This window comes from Sceloporus undulatus, chromosome 2, assembly GCF_019175285.1.
Source record: "Sceloporus undulatus isolate JIND9_A2432 ecotype Alabama chromosome 2, SceUnd_v1.1, whole genome shotgun sequence".
Taxonomy (NCBI): domain Eukaryota; kingdom Metazoa; phylum Chordata; class Lepidosauria; order Squamata; family Phrynosomatidae; genus Sceloporus; species Sceloporus undulatus.
Genome location: NC_056523.1, coordinates 80,574,554 through 80,598,824, shown reverse-complemented (window position 1 = coordinate 80,598,824; position 24,271 = coordinate 80,574,554). Strand labels below are relative to the sequence as shown.

The 24,271-nt window shown below is 43.4% G+C and overlaps 1 protein-coding gene across 1 annotated transcript in view; it reads left to right on the top strand.

Annotated features, from left to right (window-relative positions):
* Positions 1-24,271, top strand: part of PDLIM7 (PDZ and LIM domain 7) — a 58,965-nt gene that overhangs the window by 30,396 nt on the left and 4,298 nt on the right. The window contains exons 3-8 of the mRNA XM_042451825.1: positions 6,091-6,242; positions 10,683-10,713; positions 12,081-12,253; positions 21,930-21,988; positions 22,444-22,684; positions 23,254-23,434. Coding sequence (XP_042307759.1) covers positions 6,091-6,242; positions 10,683-10,713; positions 12,081-12,253; positions 21,930-21,988; positions 22,444-22,684; positions 23,254-23,434 — 837 coding nt within the window. The remainder of the gene's footprint in view (positions 1-6,090; positions 6,243-10,682; positions 10,714-12,080; positions 12,254-21,929; positions 21,989-22,443; positions 22,685-23,253; positions 23,435-24,271) is intronic.

Genomic DNA, 24,271 nt, shown 5'->3' with positions numbered 1-24,271 from the left:
AAGACTCAGGGCAGCCCAACATTCAAATAAAATTAAATTCAGAAGGCCTTGCAGCTGTGTTTTTTTAAAAATGACAACAGTGTCTGAATATTATAGAATGGAAGAAAACACAGAAGCTCATTGTTCAGGAGAGAGCTTGGAATAGTTATCTTTTAAAACTTTTCTAGTGCCCATGTTTAATCTGGTGAGATTGTGATCCAAAAAAGTAACTTTTCAGAATTTTACTTCAGAACTTGGTGTCATCACTTTCACAACACTTAGTGTCATGTGGTATTTCTACTCAGATCAGTTTGTTCAGCTTCAACTGAAGGGTTATTCACACATTTTGTTTTGCAACTTGACTGTGAATAACCTAATAAAATAATAAATAAAACTTTTATTTCTACTCTGCTTTTTGTAAAAACAATCAAAGCGGCTTACAACCTCACTCATGTTCCTGATTTGTTGTTCACATTATTTTATTTTTTTTGGAACCACATCTGTGCACGTTTCTTGAGTTCTGTGTCCACACATGTCAGCACTGCAAATAAAGATGGAGTAGATGATGCAGTTGTATTCGAAACACATTCAAGACCTGCAGAGTTTTATCCTGGTTTATTCTGGGTCTGTTTGCATTGGTTATTCACACAGCTGACAATGTGAATTTTCAGGAAAACTCAGGGGGGGAAAACCTAAGATTATCCTGGGTTTTGTGGGTTTTTTGGCAGCTCCCACCAACTTAATTGGATGCATTCAAAATTCATGTGATAAACACAAATTCATCCCACATTCTACCAGGATTATTTTTGCCGTCTGAATAATCCTTGAGAATATATTGGGTGTAGTTGTAGAAAGAAATATGTTCCTTCTCCTATAGGAAATTAATCTGCTTTGAAACCAGGTTCTCCCTTCATTTAACAATTTTGTTGTTGCTTTTTGTCTTCAAGTTGTTTCCCATTTATGGAGACCCTAAGGTGAACCTATCATGGGGTTTTCTTGGCAAGTTTCTTCAGAAAGGATTTGCTCTTGCCATCCTCTGAGGCTGAGAGAATGTGGCTTGCCCAAGGTCACCCAGTGGTTTTACATGGCTGAACTGGGATTCAAACCCTGGTCATCAGAGTTGTAGTCCAACACTCAAACCACTACACCACACTGACGCTCTCATTTAACAATTAGCTTTGCCTATATAACTGCTGTTGTTTTGTTGTCCATTGTCTGTACAGGAGATGAGATTTCCTTGGCCAGTCCTACAGTGGTCTCTACACTGTTTTGTCCTCTTTCTGGGGGGTCTCTGAAGCTGCTAATCCTACCACATTTCTGCAGCGTATTAAGAGAGAAGCAACAAAAATATATTAGGTTAAAATCAGAGCTTGGAAACTTGACTTTTTTGGTCTACAGCTTGCACTGGCCAGCATGGGGGATTCTTGTAACTTTGGCTAAAACTGGATAGTTCAATGCCTTTGGAGAAGTTTGTTTACTGTTATAATTTAATTTTGAGATACTGGACAGAAGTGATTCACTCAGTCTTTTAATTCTAGCTGTATACCCAAGGACAGAGAGGTGTATGCACACTCACAAAATATTGGAAGGGAAGAAAGAAAGGCCAAAGAAAGACAAAATAAAAAACATTTGATGGAGGGATGCATGCTCGCTAGGTAAAGATTCCCCCCTCCCCCCAGTTCATTTGCTTGTAATAACTGAATGCTGAGCGTATTAATAGCTGAAGGACAGGAATATCTGCAGATGCACTATGCAATGTGGTGAGAATCAGCATGTTCCAGCTGACAGGCTCAAGAAGTGCAATTTGGGACAGCAGCTGACAACGAGAAAGTTACATTTAGCTGTTCTGTCTGGTGTGGTGCATTCATCAGCAAGTTAAAACTCTCCCAGAGGCTCTAGGCCCTTCAGAGAATTTGTTTTTATTGCACAGTAAAAATGCAGCCATTGCTCAACTTTTTCAGTGAATCTCAGTAGAATGACCGGATGCAAAGCAGGCAAGGAGAGGGGGTGATGGTGGTGCTCCTGCGTTGCCAGCTAGAACTGGAGGAATTTATGCAAGATGCAACTCGTCTGTGCAAGCATGAGAAAACAGACACTTGCTGAAAATTCCCACTTTTATACTATTTAAAAAATTCCAGATACCTCCTCATTCCCCATATACCTCCTGCATGCCCCACCCCAGCATATAAATTCGTTCCTAAATCTTGACTGAACTAGATTTGTGCAGCTTTTTCATTTTGTTTTTGATGCTTCTGATACCTTCTTTTATTTTCATTGAAAGCAGTTTTTATCTTTATATAGTTAATCTTTATTTAGATGGTTTTTCAATATTGTTTTTGTAAAATTGTCCTGCAAATGTTGTTGGAAAGGATCTGTAGTAAAGCTGTGCTTACAACTGCCTTTGCGAGGCAGGCCAGTTGAGCATGATTCTGTTTTATTAGTATTGGTTGCCCTCTCCTCCCTTTTTCGTCTAGCCCAAAGCCAGGGAAGGAAATCCAGAGCTTTGAACCAAGGGATTGGTAGCAACTAGCTAAGAACCCAGAGAGCCACCATAGTGTTAGACTACAGGGTTGGAATATCTGTTTGGCCATGAAAACCACTCTCTCAGCCTCAGATGATGCAAACCCCTCTGAAGAAACTTGCCAAGAAAATCCTGTGATAGCTTCAGGTTAAGGTTGCCATAAGTTGAAAATGAATTAAAGCAAACAACACGCATGCACAGATAAGAGCTTCCTGTCACTCTGGGAAGGGATATCTTATTTTCCCCTGCTCTCCTTTGAGGCAAAAAAGTATGTAGCATAACTCCAAGCAATTTAGGGGTGGGGTTCACAGAGGTGCTGGTGGAAACCACCTGTTGACAGAAAGTCACGGCAAGCTTTCAGGTCCAATTCTGTTGTTGTTGTTGTTGTTGTGTGCCTTCAAGTCATTTCCAACCTATGGCAAGCCTAAGGTGATTGATTCAAAAGTGATTAACAACAACAACAACAACAAAGGTAAACCTATCCTGGGGTTTTCTTGGAAGATTTGTTCAGAGGAGGTTTGCCATTGCCTTCCCCTGAGGCTAAGAGAGTGTGACTTGCCCAAGGAGAGTATCATAGCTGAGTGGGGAATCTAACTCTGGTCTCCAGAGTCATAGTCCAACACTCAAATCACTGCATCATGCTAGTTTATCAGGAATCAAAATAAGGCAGGGCAGAGGGAATAAGGTAGGGAAGAGATCCAGAAGGGCTCTATAAGAAAACAATGGAAACTTTAAGAAGCTATGAGTCTTAGAAGTGAATATACACATTTACATTTATAGAGGTCTCTCAGATTTAGCATACAGTACCCTCTGGTGGACAAAATGAAGTCTCATATTCTTGCTTATTTTTAGTCACGGTGACCCAAGGGTGATAAGCCAGTGTACTCAACAATCAGATGAGTTGCCATGAAGGAAGGCAATCATGACACCTTTCAGGCACAAGTAGGGAAGGACAGAAATGTGTTAACTGATTCTATGAGATGTGCAGCCACTAGATCTGACGGTGCAGAAGAGCTCTCAGATTGTGCATCTGAAAGTGCTATCAGACTTTTTGGAAGAACAGAAACCAGCTGAGGGGGCTACATTTGTGAAGGGACTGCTAGCAGAGTGGCAGGCCTGTGGTACATGTGGGATTTTTTAAAATTAAAAAACCCCTAAAAAACAACAATGGGAATCTGTCTTGGACCTCTGCTTCCTGCCCCAACACCCACAGTGTACCATTGGAGCTGGATTGTCATTGGTGCTAAACTGCTAGTTTAATACATAGACCTTAATAATAGGCGACATGATTTGACATGATTGTCTAGTCGTGTCTGACTGAAGGGGGAGTGCTCATCTCCATTACTAAACTGAAGGAGTCAGTGTTGTCAAAGATAACTCCATGGTTGTGTGGTCAGCATAACTGCACAGAATGCTGTTACCTTCCCACCAGAGTGGTACCTACAGTGGTGCCTCGGGTTACGAAAGTAATTCGTTCCGCAGCCGCTTTCGTAACCCGAAAAGCCTTCGTAAGCCGAATTGCCATAGGCGCTAATGGGGAAAAGCCGCGATTCCGTGCGAAAAAGCCGAAAAAAGCACCAAAAGTTTTTTCGTAACCCGAAAAAACATTCGTAACCCGGAACAATAATTCCCTATGGGATTTTTTCGTATCCCGAAAATTTCGTAACCTGGGTATTTCGTATCCCGAGGTACCACTGTATTTATCTACATGCACTTTTACATGGTTTCAAACTGCTTGGTTGGCAGAAGCTGGGACTAGTGATGGGAGCTCACACTGTCATGTGGCACTTGGGTCTTGAACTGCCGACTTTGTGGTCAACAGAGTCAGTGGGCTTTAACACACAGGAGGCAAGCATCCTCCTCTTGTTATTAAATTGCCATTAAATCATGTTAATAGTAGGATCGGGGGAAGATTATCACACCCCTGCGCGCTTATGTTCTTGTTGCATCTGTAAACAGTAATGGAGTCGTCATTTGGTATTAATGGAAATTCCATTATTGTTTACAGACAAGACAAGAATGGGATAAGCACCGGGGTATGTTATAATCCTCCCCCGATCACGCTATTAACATGATTTAATGGCAATTTAATGACGGGAAGAGGATGCTTGCCTCCTTCGTGTGATAATCTCCAGCATCTTAACTGCTAAGCCACCAAATCCCTTGAACCCAATAATACATAGACCTCAATCCAACTTCTGAGTCTGTGCTATGCTATCCTCTCCCTGGCTTATTAAAAATCCCCTGAAGCCATCCTACATGGCCATTCTGTGCTTTGCAAAGTGATCTTGCTACCTTCCCCCATCACCAGGTATGAAATGATGACATCAGCTCTGAGATCCCCCTGGTCATCCAGGGGTCTCAGCACTCCTGTGATCATTCTGTGTCTGGCTATGGGGGAGGTGTATCTAGATATTCCCACAAGCCTGCCTGCTCACCGTGAAGCACAAAATGGCCATGCAGAGTGGCTTCAGGGGCTTTTCATTAGGTTGGGGAAGGCACTTTAGGCATTGCATAGGGAGGAAGTAAATACCAGTCTCTGCAACATCCAAAAAAGGGCATCCACATGCATAAAGGAATTCAAAATGGTTGTTGTATTGCATGATCCTTGGTATCTCTTGGGCAGATGCACTTCTGTTGATGTTTGCTTGTGATGTTCTTGTTGTTATTTGTTATATTTATTTCTTAAGGCGTGCTGTGGGACAATGGTTATCTAAAGTGTTTTTGTTTGTGTGCATGGTTAGCTAAAGTTCTTTTATAAGTAGGTACAGGGTTATATGGAAAGGGCCTATGGTAGGGCTGCCTTGCCTTAAGCTTAACAGAAGAGTGCTTGCTCATCCAAGCAAAGACTCAGAGCTAGATCTGAGCAGCTTCTTTGGAGGATCAGCCCGTGAGTTGTTAGTGCACAGCAGTTTCCTGTCAAGGCAGTTGGGAGTGTGAGGTAGAACAAACTGTTCTGAAGTGTATATTTTGTTAAGTGTATATGTTGTTTGTAGGAATTCAGGGAGTTGCTTTGTGAAGAGTTAGACTGGGAGTTGGTGACCTGCTGGGGCACCCAATGAACTTTGTGGTTGAGCAGGTCTTAAACCTAGATCTCTCACATCCAAGCCAGCTTTCTAGTCACTGTACCATGCTGCCTCTCAGCAAAATTATCTGACATTATTACCACACCATTTTATTGCATGCTCTGTGTATTTATTTGTATGTTTATAACCTACCTTTCCCCCAAAGAATTCAAGGTAGTATGCATCACTCTGGTTTGTTTGCTTTTATCCTTCAACAACCTTATGAGATGGGTTAGGGTGAGAGAGAATCACTGGACCAAGATCACCTAGTGAGCTTCCTGGCTAAATGAACTTGAACCCAGCTTTTTCCAATCCTATCCCAATATTGTAACTTCTACACTATATAGGAATCATAGCAGAAGTGTTGGAAACTAAACTCTTAATGACTTGGCTGTTCCAGATCTTGCGTCATTGAACATAGTGGCAATGCTGGGCAGGGAATTCTTACTTACCTACCTTTGCCTTTGTATGCTGGCACCTGTCTGTATAACTGAATCTTTGTACTTTCCCTCCCTTCTTTTACAGCTCACACCTGGGGGTAAGGCAGCCCAGGCGGGTGTGGGAGTAGGTGACTGGGTGCTAAGCATTGATGGAGAGAACACCAGTACCATGACCCATATTGAAGCGCAGAACAAGATCCGTGCCTGCGGCGATAAGCTTTCCCTCAGTTTAAGCAGGTAAGAGACTGTCACTGAGTCTTTGGGAGATGAATGCTTTGAATTGTGCTTTGAGGAAGATATGCTGTTCATGAGCAAGAGTTGAAATGAACCATCATGACCTTCTTGGACTCAAACCTTGCAGTGACTCAATTCACAATAATAGAAGAGAGGTTGGGAAAGTTGCTTTTTCTGGATCCCAGAATCTCCTATCTACTATAGTCTGTATAGGAGACCATATAGGAGATTCTGGCAATCATGGTCCCAAAATGGAACTACCCCAAACTCTAAATAGGCTAACTAGCATTTGCATTGGCATTTAACTAAAAGACAATGTCAGTTACTTTGCTGAAAGTTTACATCCAGGTATTTAAAAGTACACACTGCAAACAGGATTGCTATCCTAGAATCATAGAATTGTAGTGTTGGAAGAGACCACAAGGGCCATCCAGTCCAACTCCATACCATGCAGGAAGCCTCCATCAAAGCATCCCAGACAGATGGCCATCCAGCCTCTGTTTAAAGACCTCTAAGTAACAAGACTCCACCACACTCCAAGGGAGTGTGTTCCACTGTTGAACAGCCCTTACTTCAGGAAGTTCCTCCTAATGTTGGGGTGGATTCTCTTTTCCTGCAGCTTGCATCCATTGTTCTGGGTCCTGTTCTCTGGAGCAGCAGAAAACAAGCTTGCTCCCTCCTCAATATGACATCCCTTCAAATGTTTAAACAGGGCTATCATATCACCTCTTAACCTTCTCTTCTCCAGGCTAAACATCCCCAGCTCCCTCAGTCATTCCTCATAGGGCAAGGTTTCCAGACCCTTCACCATTTTAGTCGCCCTCCTTTGAACACGCTCCAGTTTCTCAATGTCCTTTTTGAATTGTGGTGCCGAGAAAAGAACACAATATTCCAGGTGGGGCCTGACCAAAGCAGAATAGAGTGGCACTATTACTTCCCTTGATCTAGACACTATACTTCTATTGATGTAGCCTTAAATTGCATTGGCCTTTTTAGCTGCCGCATCACACTGTTGACTCAAGTTCAACTTGTGGTCTACTTGGACTCCTAGATACTTTTCACATGTAGTCTCGTTCAGCCAGGTCTTCCCCATCCTATATCTGTGCATTTCATTTTTCTGCCCTAAGTGCAGTACCTTACATTTCTCCCTGTTGAAGTTCATTTGGTTAGCTTTGGCCCAGCTTTCTAGTCTATTCAGGTCATTTTGAATTTTGATCCTCTCCTCTGGAGTATTAGCTACTCCTCTTAATTTGGTGTCATCTGCAAATTTGATAAGTATGCCCCCAATTCTGTCATCCAAGTCATTGATAAAGATGTTGAATAGCACTGGGCCCAGGACAGAGCCTTGTGGGACCCCACTGGTCACTTCTCTCCAGGATGAAAAGGAGCCATTGTTGAGCACCCTTTGGGTTCGGCCAGTCAACCAATTACAAAGCCATGTAACAGTTACTTTGTCTAATCCACATTTTACAAGCTTGTTTGCAAGAATGTCATGGGAAACCTTGTCAAAGGCTTTACTGAAATCAAGATATAGTATATCCACAGCATTCCCTTCATTTACCAAGCTGGTAATTTTATCAAAGAAAGATATCAGATTTGGCTGGCATGATTTGTTTCTCTGAAACCCATGTTGACTTTTTGTGATTATGGCATTGCCTTCTAGATGTTCACAGACTCTCTGTTTAATGATCTGTTCTAAAATCTTTCTGGGTATAGATGTCAGACTAACTGGATGATAATTGTTGGGATCCTCTTCCCTCCCCCCCCTTTTTTTTGAAGATGGGGACAACGTTTGCCCTCCTCCAGTCTGCTGGCACTTCTCCTGTTCTCTAGGAGTTCTCAAATATTATTGCCAGTGGCTCCGATATTACATTTGCCAGTTCTTTTAATACCCTTGGATGTAGTTCATCTGGTCCTGGAGACTTATATTCATTTAGATTAATACGGTATTCCTGTACTATCTCTTTGCTTTTTCTGTGCTTAAATTCCTCTATTCTTTCCTCTGCTCCATTATCCTCAGGTTGAGCACCCTTTTCCTTTTCTGAGAAGACTGAAGCAAAAAAGGTGTTGAGTTATTCTGCCTTTTCTCTGTCTTCTGTTAGCATTTTGCCATCTTCTGCACTCAGTGACCCTACCGTTTCCTTCTCCTTCCTTTTGCTTTGGACATATCCAAAAAAGCCCTTTTTATTGTTCTTAACCTCTCTAGCAAGCCTCAGTTCATCCTGTCTGAGTATTCTTTTGTGTTTTAACCTGCGACCTCCTTTGTTTAATAATAGAGTCTAGAAAACCTAAACAGAGGTAGACAGTTATGGACATTTTAGGCCAGAATGTCTGGATTTCCAAAATGCAAGATTCTTCCAAATATAAAAGTTTATAGTAAGCTTAATTGTCACTGTGAAGTCAAAGGTTTTCATGGCCAGCATCCATAGTTTTTTTGTGTCTCTGAAGATGCCAGCCACAAATGCTGGTGAAACATTAGGAATAAACTCTTCTAGAACATGGCCACATAGCTCGAAAAACCCATTAAAAGCTATTAATTGTCACTGTTCATGTAGTTACCAAGCTGGTTAGATTATTTCAGGTAATATATTTGCTCTGGCCGTCTGAGTGCTTCCAGATGGAGGTCTGCTAAGCACAGGCCATCTCAAGACATTGTATGGCTATTCCACCTCTTTTTCTTTCACTGATTTTTTTAACTTTTGTGGAAATTAAAGGACGGGGAAGGTGGTGTGGAAATGCAGGAGGGTTACAAGTGGAAAATAATATTATGTGATACCTCCCTAAAATTGTAGAGGTAAACCAAGGCAGTTACACAGTAAAAGATTCAACTGGACATGTGCGCAAAGTGAGATACCCATGACTGTTGATCTCGTGTATTATGACTATAGAGTCTGGCAAACAAGTTAGCTTTCCTATATTGTTATCATGGCCCAAGTGTCTGGTATGCACTCCTACAGAAAAGCACTCCAAGACTGAAAGATTTGGGCCAAAGTGCCCATGTTAATTTCAAAGTCCTAGATGTGGAATTAAAATAAGAAACTATTAGCTTGCAAAACTGTACATGCAGGTATTTTATCCATCACTGATCCAGCAGAAATGGAACAGATCAGTATGAAAACATGATTGTCAAAATGAATGTGGGTTGGCCAAAAGATTACCAATAAAAACTTTCTGGACAAATGCAATACACTCTGTTGGGCTTTTTTGAAAGGGGCCTTTGAAACAGCAATCAACACAGATGCTCTGGCTGATGCTCAGGCATTTGAATATATTACACTGATTGTCTACATGAGCAGCATTTATTGCCTATGGAATCCAGCCCCATTTTCAAGGAAGCATCATCTCCTCAGACGCCAAGATTGATAAAGAGATCGATCACAGACTGGCAAAGGCATATAGCGCATTCGGAAGGCTTCACAAAAGAGTCTGGAGTAACAAACACTTGAGGCGAAGCACAAAAATCAGTGTGTACAGAGCCATTGTACTGTCTATTCTCCTCTATGGGTCTGAAACATGGGTCACCTATCGCCAACACCTACGACTCCTTGAACGCTTTCATCAGCGCTGCTTACGCACAATTCTAAGTATACACTGGACTGACTATGTGACAAATGTCGCTGTCCTCGAGCAAGCAGGGATCACCAGCATTGAGGCCATGCTACTGAGGACGCAGCTGTGCTGGGCAGGACACGTTTCTAGGATGAAGGACCATCGTCTCCCCAAAATAGTATTTTACGGTGAACTCACCACGAGTCAGCGTAAGAGGGGCGCCCCAAAGAAGAGATACAAGGACTCCCTGAAACAACATCTCAGGCTTGGCCAGATGGATCACCAACAATGGTCCTCCCTGGCCTCGCATCGGGAGGCATGGAGACGCACTATCCATGACGCTGCAGCCTTCTTCGAAAGCTCACGCCGAACGAGCCTCGAAGAGAAACGACAACGCAGAAAGAACTGCAACCTGGAAACATCACCCAAGGAGACATTCTGCTGTGCTTTCTGCAACTGGACCTGTTTATCCCGAATTGGCCTTTTTAGTCACCAACGCGCTTGTACAAAGCGCGGGATGAGTCCTTCCTGAATCTTCGTTCGCAAAGCAAAGCCAGAGAGAGTGAGCTTAAAAAAATGTAACAAATTGGAACTCTCATTAGTTTTGGTCAGCATAGCCAGTGGTGAGGCATAATAGGAGTTGCAGTCCAGCAATATCTGGAGAGCAAAAGGTTCCTCACACCTGTGCTAAAAGCTCCCTTCTTGATTCCCTGCAGTGTGAAAGCAACCAGATTGCTTACCTTTCTATAGCCCTGCTATACAAGGATTTTCTCTGTCTACCATTGCAGAGATCCATTGCAGCAAGTATCTGCAGAAATTTCTCTCTGTGACTATGTAGCAAAACAGTTTCTGTCAGACAATACCCTTTGGCTAATAGCAGCTTTTCTCTTGCAGAGTCCAGAACCTCCTAGGCAAACCTCAGAAGGTACGTGTTACTCTTCTTCCTTGAGTGACTGTTTTCTCAGTGGCATAACTGGGTAGCAGTTCTGAAACACTGCTGGGTGAGACATCCTCTCTTGTTCCACTCTTTGAAAAAAAGAGGATCACAGTATACAGAAAACTTACCCAGTTCATTTTAGGAATCATCTGCCTTGTTCAGAGTAATATTTTAATACCAATTGTGTTGCATCTTTAGGGAAAAAACAACAAGTGGCATGTTTGCTTTAGGCTTCAAAGGCTTACGGTGAGCTCTCTCTTAAGCCTGGGGCAGACATACCTATTGGGTTAACTATTCCGTTAGATAAATGACACACAGCTTCAACTTGTTGACATGACTGTACTTTCTAAACAGTAGTTTTCCTAGGCACTCAGTGTATCTTCTTCTTTGTTGCATTTAATTTTGGTGGCATTTAGTCCTTTTGCAGATTTTTCTTAGAGCTAAACATCTAACTTTTGTTTAGTTCTGGACTAGAACTAAAGAGGAACTTGCAATCCTCTTAAATTTTCTGGCACTTCTGTTCCTTGTGGTTGGCCCATCCACTCAGTTGTGCCCTAGGCTGCCCAGAAACCAGGAGCTGCAAATAACCACCAGAGAAAATGGGCTAGGTGTCCTGCTCCACAACAATCTGGGGATAATCTTGAATTCTGACCTTCCTTGCCACATTGGAGAAGGATGTTGAGTCTTATCTTCTACTTCCTCAGCCTAATCTGCAAATGCTCATCCTGGAGTTCAGGGTTTGTCTTTCAAAGGGAGTAAGGAAATTCCATCCAGCTGAACTGAGTTTAAGACTGTGGAGGAGAAGAGCTAATCAAAATAGGGTCTAGAGTTTGGGAATATCCCTGTTGCTTTGTTTTCATTGTGATCAGTGAAGAAGGGGAGTTAGATGTAGCATAAGGTAAAACAGATGGGTAGAGGAAAGAAATGCATGGATTGGTTTTGCTGCACAGCGTGTAAACTGCTTGCCTGCCCTTCTTCCAGGACTGACGGGGAGGAAAGGCATATCCCTTCTAACCTCCCTGCCATTCCCCAGAGACGCTCCTGCAACAGTTCTAGCATGATCACTTCCACTTTGCAAATGGGTGGTGCTGAACAAGGAGAACAGTGTTTCTTTGGAGTAGGTATGGGGCACAAGTCCAAGCCATTAGCTTAAGTCTTGGCTCCTGCCAGCGGGAGGGGTTGATCACTGTGTCTGTTGCTTTGAAATGTGGAAGAACACTCCTTGCCTTGAAGCTCAAAGAATATTTTAAAAAGCAGCCTGGCTTGTAAAGCACCATGGCCTCTGGCATCCAGGTGCTCTTGCATGCTGCCTGTTGTGTCAGCTTGGGTGTTGTGTGTTTTTTTCTTTTGCTCAGGATGCACTTCCTTCCTCTGAGCCCCTGAAGTATAACTTCGCTCCCAGTTCTGCCCTCAACAAAACAGCCCGGCCCTTTGGAGTTACTTCTGCTCCAAACTCTCAGCCTGGGCTGGTGACAAAACCTGTGCCATACACCCCTTCTGCGTCCAGCTGCACCACACAGCATAATGGGTATGTTGCTGTGCTTCTAGGCACCCTAAACCACGGTGGGTGGGATGGGAGAAGGCTAGGTTGATCTCACTCCAGTGCACCATTTCACAATATCCTGCCCACTTGTGTGTCTGCATGTGGCTTTCCGTGGGTGGGAGTGGGTGACACACCCCTTCATAGCAAAATTTGCAGTCATATACTGTAAAACATCTGGTGTTGCAGTGACCTCTGGTGGCTGGAGCTAATATTGCAATGCTTAAATCCAACAAAGATCCCAATTGGATGTGATGTTTACTCCTGAATGTTTGATTGAAAGCAAAGCCATTAGCAGCTCATGTATTACCACATTTCCCTTATTTTAAATGCCTTTAGGGAGCCATTGAGAATATGGTGGGAACTTTAATTCTCTTTACTCACCAATGCAAAGTTAATAGCTGTAACACTCTTAGTGTATCCTGTAGTCAGGGATGTACATCCATGTGTTTGATGTTTCCTACTTGTGAGTTGGTATGTGGCTATATCACTCAAAAAGAAGTGAGCATTGTTTATATTTCCAAATGCACCTCTCTCCACGTTTATCTTCTTTCTGGCAAACTACAATATTGTTAGCTCCCTAAACTGGAAGAAAGAAGCTCTTCCTCCGTTATCCTCAGGACTGCATTTCACACAATTTGGCCCAAGCCAATACACCTAAGTAAGGTACTGAATGGCTGATGTCAAAGCCCACCAACCATTTGAGTCAGGTTCCTGGGCTGTTCATGTTCAGCCGCCTCCAAGTCCCAATGGCTTTTTATGGGGTTTTGGGGGTGGAAGGTTGTTTTATGAATACCTCCCAAAGCTGTCACCTTGGTTGATTGACCTCTGGCATCATGTGTGTAGACTAGAGAAGCCATCCTGGGGAAGTCTTCAGACACTTGTTTAGCAAACATTTGCATGCGCTCCAAATGTTGTCTCTTGCAAAATTTCAACAGAGTGGGACCATAATGATACAAGAAGGGAATGACGAGCAGTCAACAAATAAAGCCTAGCAAAAGTATCTTTGATCACCTAATCCTGGGCCATGTGGGCAGGAAATGTTGTCTACACTGTGTGCATTCTTAGTAACACAGAGTCTCTCTTTTGACTTAGGGAGCACATTGTGGGCAGGCAGGATTGATCTAGCTTAATGCACTCACATTCTAACAGGCAGGCCTGAGCAGCTCTTTCTCTGCCAATATGGGCTTCTTATGTTTGGAAATCTGCCCTGAATGCTTGAATGCATGCGAGTGGGAGGCAGCCTCTTTAGGCTTTTGGATTCTGCTGAAAATAGTACTGCTTTGGGTGATTCCTTTAATTTGGTGTGTTGAGTTCTCACTGGCAGCTTCTCTTCAGGCATGTACCTGTACTAGATGATGTCCAGAACAGCTCTGACCCCACTCCCAAGTATATGCATTGTGCCAGAGTATGGGAAGGTTAGTTTTTCAGTCAGAAACTCTAAAAAATAAATCCAGCTACCATCCCAAGCTGTGCACTGTGCCTGTTTTGGTCTGCACTGAGTCCTCAGCCAGAAGTCTCAGACCAATACAGCAGATGTGGCCTGCATGTTAGCAGAAATAGTGATGGTGTTCAGTTCTCCCAGGATGAGAAGTGTGAAAATCCATGCCCAGGGCATGCTTGCACATTTTAAAAAAAAGTGGTGTGGGGATTGGAATGTAAGCAAATAGGAGCTTTCTGGGGTAAGGATATTTGCACATTCCTTCTTTTTCTTGGAACAGAAGCTCACTGAAGCTTTATAATATACCTGTGAACACTTTAAATATTTGAATTTTAGGCATTTAAAAAACGTTTTCCCAGCTTGGGTTTCCTGATATCTTCCAAATGTGTTTGACTACATTTTCTCAATCATCTGTAACCCATATGCCATGACTGTACTGGCTGGGAGTAGTGGAGATTGTAATGCAACAATGTGAAGGTCACAAGTTTGGGGAAGATAGTTGGTTAGCTACAGGTGGAATATGGAAGAACTTGTATCATTGCCTTGTGGCTCTAACCTGTTGTTGTCTTTCCTGTCTCTCTCTCTCTTTTTCCTCTTCCCCTCTTTTCTCTCTCAGGTGCAGAAACCTGACAAGTCAGTAAGCTTTTTGGCTGGTCTGTAACTTATGTGCTTGCCTTATTAGTAATTACTTGCATGTTTTAATCCCTGTTGACACCTGGAAAACATATCTAATTCCCTGCCATATTTCTGGCTTCCCTGATTTCCCACTGGCTCAACTTAACTATACCTTAGTTGTAAGAGGGTGAGAATTCCTCTTCCTTCCCCTCAAAAAAAGCAACATGTGCCTGTGTTTGACAGGAAAGAAGTGGAAGCCCAAACAATTTCAAGGCCTGTAATGGACTTGGATGCAGAGGTTTCTTTCTTTCCCATGATAAGATGGACAACATTACTCATTTTGTCTTGGCTTCACTGTTTTGGTATGTGCCAGAGGTCTCATCTGAATGACAGCATGATGACCATTTCCCTGTTGGCTAGTCTGAGGTAGGAAAGGCCTGTTCATGGGAAAGAGCAGGTTGGAACATGGTTGCTGCTCTCAGACTGAGGATTGTTGCATGTTGAGGGAGTTCACAGGCACTTTCTCTGGAGCAGGATAGTCTAATACGACTCTTCAAGAAATACAGTCAGCTCTATAGCTGTTAACTGCCTGACCCAGATAAGGGAGAAGAAGTGGTGCTAAATTTGGCAGGGAGCAGTGTGGTGTGTCTTCACGGCACAGTCAAGCTGCTGCCGCCACCACCACTTCAAGTGACTCTTCCAGTGAGCAGCAACCAGGATGACAACTTTCATTTGTGTTGTTCTGTGAGAGAGGGTGACATTTTTTGTCTGACCTGAATTCTTTTTTTTTCCCTTCTTATTCTCTCTCTATCCCTGGCCTCAGGGTTAATGTTCATCCCCCTGAGGTGAAAGCTCAACCCCAAAGCAACCCAGCGCCTGATTATGGAGATTACTATCTGGAAGATCAGTAAGAATTTGAAGAGTGGGGAGGACGAGGGGGGTAGCAATATCCAGAGAGGTTGGGCTGCATTTCTTGCATGTTGTGCCTCTGGTGGTGTACCATGGTGGCCTGTAAAATCCCTTCTTCTCTTGTTAAAATAGCTCTCTGACAGGAGCTACTGCTGGAGTGTATGAAAATTTTACTGTGAGGGAATGTTACAGGTGCAGTGCTGAAAAGCAATGGGATAGTGCTTGATGGAAGAGATTATGATTTAAGCTTTCTCACACAGAATCAGGTGTTTGGTCCATCTAGCTCTGGTACTTTATCTACTTAAAGCTTGGAGAAGTTCCTTCTTTTTGACTACACCTCCCAGAATCTCCCAGCCAGTATGTGTCACCTCAGTAGTCATGCTGGCTGAGAGATTTTGGATGTTCTAGCTCTCAAAACATTTTCCAAGCTCAGTATCTGCTCTAGTCTTTCAGTGACTGTTAGATACATATACTAAAAAGATCTTCAGTGTTCAAAGGCAATATACCTTCAGGTACCACATACTGGGCAAATAGTTGTTACTTTATGCAGTGTGGTCCTCCAGATCTTGCTGGACTTTAATGCCCATCACCCTTTACCATGGGCCATGCTGTATGAGGCTGACCCACTAACTTCCAGAAGACTACATGTTCTTCACCCACACTTTTTATATCTTCCCTTGAGCATCAGTATGGACACCATTGGTTTACAGAAACTTTTCCATTTAACCCAGTCCTTTCTCAAGTGGCAGGTATTTCCTACCTTTCTTGAGATGCAGAGAATAAGCATGGGACATCATAACATATGCCAAAAATATGTTCGCCTATCAATATAGGTTGTCTGCAGTTGAGAGGCTGGATCCAACTCATTTGCAGAAATAGGTGCTTTGTAATGTGCTTGGCAAGGTTATTTCTTTGGACTCTATGTCCCAGAATCACCTAGCCCTCATGGCCAATGACCATGCTTTCTTCTGGTCTCTGGAAGCTGTAACCCAACAAAAGTAATTTAGCTCCAGACAGTTAAATAGTGCTGGGGTGGAAACATCAGGATCTGTTCACTACCACTGCAAGGCAGGTTAGTTTATTCACTGTGATCTTCAGGATTATGAAACCATGGCCATGTCCTGATTTGTGCAAGCACTGACATCTCAGGCTTTTTGGCTTGATGCAGTTTGTATGTGTCATGCATGCCTGGCAGCCGTTCTTTCTAGTGCCGCCCTGGCTGAGTGCCCTTGTCTGTTCGTAGACACTCTCTGCGGCTGATTAGCCTGCCAGCCTTCCTCCCCAGTGACTCCAGCAAAAAGAGACTTATTGAGGACACAGAGGACTGGCGACCACGGACTGGCACTACCCAGTCCCGTTCCTTCCGTATCCTGGCCCATCTCACGGGCACAGAATTTAGTAAGTGCCTCCTTCTTGGTGGGGGACAATTTGGTAGGTGCTTTATTCCACTGTGTTCCTGTCTATGGCTAGTCTTAGCCAGTGAAGCTGCAGGAAGTGACAGGTATTCAATATCGCCCGCTTCAGGGAGATGTTGCAGTGATGCCTGCACTATTAGAGTGATCCTGGCCCTTGTCCATGTGCATTTTATACCCTGGCCAACTGGCAATGGCCACTTTAGGAGGGCTTTGTGCCCAGATTGTCCTGCAGCCATAGCCAAAAGCATATGTATGTTCCCTTCTGCCCACCCCCCATGCTTCATTGACCTCATTCAATCTGTCTGTGTACTGCTTCTATAAGAGATCAGTGGGCACCTCATACTGTTCCCCTCCCATAATTGCTGATGTCCAGTCCCTGTATACTCCTGGTAATGTTCTTACTTTGTAGAGAATTTCCTTTTCCTGTTCAGAAACCTTTAAATAGTTTGGCTGACTCAGGCTATGATACTCTCTCTTTCTCCTTTCCCTCTGCTGTTGCCAGTGCAAGACCCGGACGATGAGCATGTCAAGAAAGCCAGGTAAAATGCCTCCTCCCAGTCCTCCCAGTCCCTGTTTGCTTAGGGCTCGAAGAGTGGGCTCGTGCCTGACCTCTCCAAAGGGGCTCAAAAATGAAATGAGGTGACAGTCTGCAAAGCCACTTCTGAGCTTTTTGAAATGTCTCTATCTCCTAATAGGGGCCAGTACAATCTTTCTGTCTGCTGGGGTGGAGGGGATTGAAACCTTCTGGTTTTCTTACATCCTGGTGTTTCAGTAATTTGTGGTGTGCATGATGTGCCTTCCTGTTTTTCTTACTTTCTCTCAAATTTTACCTTTTTTCTTCCCACCTGTCTGTCCCTTTGTTTTTGTTTTTTCCCCAGAGAAAAGTTTGTTACGGAGCTTCAGAGCCCCCGTTACACTCGTCTGCGTGACTGGCACCACCAGCGATCGGCTACTTCGCTGAATGTAGTTTCCTAGACAGCCTAGGACAACCTGTCTTGCTTTTCTGATTGCACCTCTTTCTCTGTTGCATGCCCATGTGATGTTATGGGGAAGGGTGCAGTCTGTCTGAGTCCTTCTAACTGTCAAATTAACTTTTTTAAAAAACCCAAAACCTAGAAACCTCCAGCAACTCCTTGGGAAGGAGTAATTGGCATGTGTTGGGGGAAGTAAATGAGAGGAAATTGGAAGTAATCAGGAGGTCCCTGCTTAATAGCCTCTCACTTCGCATTTTCATGCCATAGCCTCCAATCATGTGTGCGAAGGGGCTTTGTGCACTTGCTTTATCACTAGGTGGGGGAATGGCATTCCCTACCTTTGAAGATGCACCAACACTAGGAAGCTGCTTCTGTTGTTTTTCTTCACTGAATAAAGAAAAGTTGGCCATGGAGACCTCTGTGCATCCTGGGTCCTTATATTTCACTGGGGAAGTTCTACCAAAGCAAGCTTCTGTTGCACAGAGGCTTACTGTCCTTCCTTGGGATTGATGGAACTTGCTGTGTTTCATGAGCTGCCAATGTTTCACTCCCTGACTGAGTATTTCAAAGAAAGAGGAGCCTTCTCCAGCCACATGTTCCTATCTGGCTGGAAAGAAACCCTTCTTGGACTGCATGGCTTTCCCCCCTCCTCTCTTTATTCCAGCTGCCAGGAGTGGTTGCTCTGTAACCATCTTCTTCAGAAAAGGGAGCTCATTCCTCTCTTAAAGGGCTGGCACAGTCATGAGAACTTGCAAAACTATCTTGTTAACCACAATGCTGTATAAGCAGATATTTTTTTCTGTGTCAGACTTGTCCTCCTTACACTTGAATAACAGTAGCGTGCCTTAGTTTGGGAAAAGGCTCATTCTGGTTTTAGTTATGCTAATATATAGAAGTTCATATTGGAGCCCCTTAGTGATGGGGCTTTTACCTCTGTAGCCTTTTTTCATGCCTCATAAGTCTATTTGCCAGCACATGAAGATGTCCCTTTTCTCTAGAAAGGGTTTCATCATTGTTTTGACTACAGACATGATACAGACTTCAGCTGTTATCTGTAAAGTGCTGTAATCCACCGCCTCCAAAATGCCTGGAACTAATGCTCAGCCAAAAGTTATTGGTCTGGATGAAGGCTGGCTTACTGTTTTCGGTTTTGTAGTAAAAGAAATAAAAATAAATGTTCCTATTCTCTTAACTGTCTCCTATCTCTTTATTTTGTTGTGAAGGTGTGTTTTTTCAGAGTAGTGTGGGCAGCATTGTTCCACATTGGAGTGTAGGCCGTTACTTATGAGACACCTCAGCAGAGCTTTCATCTTTACTCACCTGAGGCTTCCTGGTTCTTTGGTATCCTGCATTCCTTTTGAATCCTGGAGCCCTATTCAAAATCTAACAGTGAGCTGTCTTCCCTTTTCTCTGTGCATTAGTTGCTCTGTATAATTGTATATAGTTTTGAGCTTCTTGTACTGGGTTGCTAGTAAACCATAGTGGGCAACAAACAGGATAATGATGATGCAAGAGCTTATCAGGAGCCTATCGACTCCTGCCATACACTGTCTACTATATTGTTAGTTGTTTGGCTTGACTTCATATTAAACTTGAGTGACTTAGTGAGAGGTAAGGATTCACAATGGATTTTTTGGGAGGGAGGCCTGCATAATTTCCTCATTCCAACAAGCTTGCTGCTTTATGGTCTCTGTAGTTACAGCATCTCTTTGCCTCTCCCTACCTTGAACTGCATAGAACAACTCTTGCTGAGCTGTAGCATTTCTCATTGCATTGGGAATAAATTTGTTGTTTGTTGTGTGCTTTTAAGTCATTTCTAACTTATGGAGACCCTAAGGTGAACTATCCCAGTGTCTTCTTGGCAAGATTTGTTCAGAGGTTTGCTTGTGCCTTCCCCAAAGCTGGGAGAGGGTGACTTGCCCAAAGTCACTCAGTGGTTTTCCATGACTGAGTAGGGATTCAAACCCTGTTCTCCAAAGTCATTGTCCAACACTCAAACCACTATACCATGCTGGCTCTCTGTGGGAATAAACATTCTCCTGTATTTCTTTTCTTTTCTTTTTTTTAAAAAAGAGAACATAAATATAGTGAGAAATACCAGGCTTTTCTCTAGTGTGGCATATTGTATGTAAAACTGATTTCCCCAATATGGTAAATTCATGGGCATGCAATTCCTCACCTGCAATCTGAGTGGTATGATTCAGGAAAAAGTTGCACCCTGTGCTCCCACACCTCCAAACAAGTCACTCCTTCCAACTGACCCAGGTGCCTGTTTAAGGCCTCAGAAGGGAAGGATCTTGACAAGCCCACTTGCTGCTCCTCATCCTTCTTGTTTCCAGGATTTTCCTGGGAGCTACTGTGGAGGGCCTCTGACTCTTACAGGCAGCTCTTGTTTCAAGCCCTCTCTCATTTCATGTGCCATTCTCCACCTTACCTCTGATAAGATGGCTTCTGCTCCTGAGCAGATCTCCTTTGTTGCCCTTGGCTAGGAGAAGGGTGTTTGCGTCCAAGAGCTTATGCTCCTCTCATTTTGGGTCTTCTACTGGAAAATAGGTATCTCCACACTGCAGTTCTCCCACAGTTCACCCTGGAACCCATTCCCCCAGTCCTCTTCCTCTGTCTTATTCCAGCATCTTTGGGAGGTGCCCCACACTCATAATAACATATGTCTTCCTTAATGAGACACAAAGAGGCTGAGTGGCCCTCTTTTTAGTCAGAAAGCTTGGGTGTATGGAGAAACCAACACATTGAACCATATGGCTTTGGGGGATTGGGCTTCATGCACCTACTTGAGGTGCCATTTGCCAGAGCCCCATGTGAAGCAACTTAAGTATGCTTACTGTGACTAAACAGCTACTATGATCATCACCCCAAACTTTCAAAATACTTTCCAAAAAAGTGTTCTAGAGTGGAGGGAGTGATTAGCAACATGTTTCTTTTGGGCAGAGGTAGGATTGGGTTGAACTTGAGGGAAAATTTCAAAAGGTTAAGAATACACTTCAGTAATCCTACAATATGTCTGGGATGTGACTGGAGTCTCCTCTTTGGATATTTTCAAGCACATTTCTGATAGGAGGAGGAGCTGGCCTGGGGGATCTGGAATAGATGTGGGGTTCTGTACTGTTTTACCAAAGTAGGTTGTGGAATTTGTGCATGAATGTGAGTGAGAGCAAACAATTTTGTGTTGTTTTTTTAAAAATTTGCTGCCTTTTATGAGTCTGCTAGAGATTAGTGTGAAGCCCCTCAGGGTAAAGCGACTGTTAATTACCATTGCTGAACTGGGTCCTATTGTAAAGCAGATGGTTAGCCAAGCACTGTAACTACCTGATCTTGAATGTATTCAACCTATTGTGTTTTATTATACTCTGTGCCTTAGTTTTCATGCCACTTTCTATTCTGCTAGTCCTCTAATGCAGGCTTTTCCTACTGGCTACAATAGAGAGGCCTTATAGGTTATGCTGGTCCTACATTTTCATGTTATCACAGTGCTGGTGGGGTGGAATTATACCACTGCAAAATGTGGTGTCCTAGGAACTGTGCCACTAGTACAGGAAGGCAATTATTTGTTCAGCACAGGAAAGGAATACCTCTTTTAAACAGACACATATATCCAGTTTTATCTGCCTGTGTGCCAAGTCCGGTAGCCAATTAAGGAACTTGCTCTTTCAAACACACACACACCTCCATTTTTATCTGCTTGTGACTCAAGTCCTACAGCAATTGTACCCAAGAAAAAGGCTTTTGGTGGTTTTGGTGATTCTGTGCAAGATATAATATGCTCTTCAGACTTATTTTTTAAGAGAAGAGTGAACTAGGTCAGCAAACCTTTGTTCTTTTAATGTATATATGGTGACTGTAGACTGTATTCAGAGTTCTAAAAGTATACGAAGCACCTCTCCTTTTTTAGGCTTTGCTAAACATGGACTCTCTCTGGTCCTACAAAGAACAGAAGACAAATGCCCTCTTTGCACATAAATTTTTGGAAGATGAGCTGTTGTTTCTTTCTCTCATTGTGGTCTTAGCATTGGCCCCTGTTCCTCTTAACACTGATCATCCTGGATTTGCCAGCCCAGCCAATAGGGGTCACTGCCACACAGGGCGTGTGGGTATATTTCTCACCACCACCACTTGGTGCCACAGATACTCTCTTACACCTGTCTGGACTTTGTTCCTTCTGTGAGCCCCTTGAAGTCTGGGAACATCCCTATAGGCCTGGAATCCCACTTCTTAAACCAGGTCTAGTCACCAGCCTTGGCCAGGAGGTGGGATAAAGGGGCTAGCTTGTATGGAACTAATTGGTTATTCTGTAGCCAGGTCTCCATGCCGGATCTGTCTTCGGTGCCATCCTTGAAAGCGGAGCCTGGATATGGTAAGTTAGGAGAATGTCACCCGTGGGAAACTCTAACCAGCCTCTAACCAGTCTGCTTGCTGGGGAAGCTTTGGGAGCACTGGTATCTCTTTTTGTTGCCTGTGAAATCATGTTGGCACTTTAAAACTTCCCTTCAGCTTGAAGTAATGACATTTTCATCTACATGCATGTCTATGAGTAATGGCCAGTTCTTTCCTCTAAAAGAGAGGTCCCATCTATCCAAATCTAAAGGTCAGAATTGTTCGCAGAACTTGGAAACTGTTTGTACTACAACTGCTAGGTTCTGCCACAATCCCCTGTTACTAGAACTGGGATTTACAGTGTTAAAAAAAGTAACTTCCAAGCTCTATTTGCTCAGGCTCTAGACATAAAGCCACAAAATAGCCCATGCACGTTTCAGATCACTCACGACCCAGTTAACAGAAAGTGCCAGATGCTTTGTGTAACCATTCTAGGCTCTGCTGCTCCGAAGCCTGCACCTGTCTCAGGCCCTGCCAGTCGGCCACCCTGGGCTGTGGATCCTTCCTTTGCTGAGCGATATGCCCCAGACAAAACCAGTACGGTGCTGAGCAAGCACAGCCAGCCGGCCACTCCAACACCTATGCAGAACCGCAACTCCATCGTCCAGGCTGCACAGCAAGCACCAGAGAGTGCCAGCAAAACCCCCATCTGCTACCAGTGTAACAAGATAATCAGGTGAGCAGTTAGGACTTCATGGAGGACTCCCTACCCCGGCTCAGCTGACTGGTAGCTGGACATGGAAACTGACTTCCTTGCTGGTCATTGCATGACAGGAGATATGGAAGTTTTGTCTGCAGTAGTGTGTCTGTGATGGCTCATTACAGTGTGCAAGTTGTTGCTTGATGAGGGTAAGGGTGGTTATAGACAAGTTATGTAAACTAAGGCTTAGGGGCTCAGATGATGAGGGATCATTAAACAAATAAAAATAAAACATTTAGTTCTTATTAATGATGTGCAGCCTCTTAAATGTAAGATAATTGAGGGCCTCAACATCTTTTAGCTCAGTTTTGATTATGATATAATTGTGAATTGTGAATTGGGCCTCAAAGGTGTTCCCTTTGCTTAGTATAGATTTACAATCAACCATTTCATAGCAGCAGGAGGAATTTGTCCTCTTGCAGTTCCTCATGGGGCAGGAGGTGACCTATAATATCTGATTTTCCCAAATAGATCAAAGGGGTTCTTATTCATAACCAGGTTCGTTGCCATCTCAGTGTTAACCCTTTCTCTTTCCTTTTCACTAGAGGGCGTTATCTGGTGGCCCTGGGCCGCTATTACCACCCCGAAGAGTTCACTTGCTCACAGTGCAGGAAGGTGCTAGATGAGGGTGGCTTTTTTGAGGAGAAGGGCTCCATCTTCTGCCCCAAGTGTTATGACATACGCTATGCACCCAGCTGTGCCAAGTGCAAGAAGAAGATTACAGGGGTGAGTTTAACTGGAACACGGCTTTCAGAGTCACAGGCTGCACATTTCAATGTCATCAGTCAATCTGTCAATCAATAAATCCACTTTATTTATACCCCACCATTTCCTCAAGACTGGGACTTAGTGTAGTTAATTAAGAAAAAAACCTAAAATAACATGAGGGTAAAAAAGTTTTTAAAAATAATATTAAAATAGCATTAAATTTTGTATAGGATTAAACTCGTTTAAAACAGTCATTTCAAAGCATGGAATAAAAGTACTACATAAGAAACCCTTTTTACACGTAAACCAATCAGTTGCCATAATCCTGATCAAATAAGAAATGTTTTTGCCTGATAAGGAAAGGACAAGAAGGAAGGAATCAACCTAGCCTCCTTAGGAAGGAAGGTTAGGAGTCTGGGAGTAGTCACATAGTAGGCCCTCTCCCACAGTCCCACTAAATGTCCTTGTTCAGATAGTGAGATAGAGAGAAACCTTCCCCTAAAGATCTTAAAAATTCATGTGGGAAGATACGGTCTTTCAGATAGCTTGGACCCAGGCCTTATGGTTTATGAGCACTTAGGACCTCAGTATTACCCTTTGTCCCCATCTTAGAAAGAGCTAGGTATTTCTGTTACAGTAAACTTTGCCTTCCTAGGGTAACAGCAAATATGTTGTTGATCCCTTTTAGTTAAGGGATGAGGAAGCTATAGTTTTTTTAGATGTTGTTTGGATTAAAACTCTGATCATTTCAGCCAATTGGCAGTACTGTTTGGGGCTGATTGAAGCCCAGCAACAACTGAAGGCCACAGATTCTCCATCTTTGCATTATTACAGTTCAAGTGCTGGTGCCCAAAA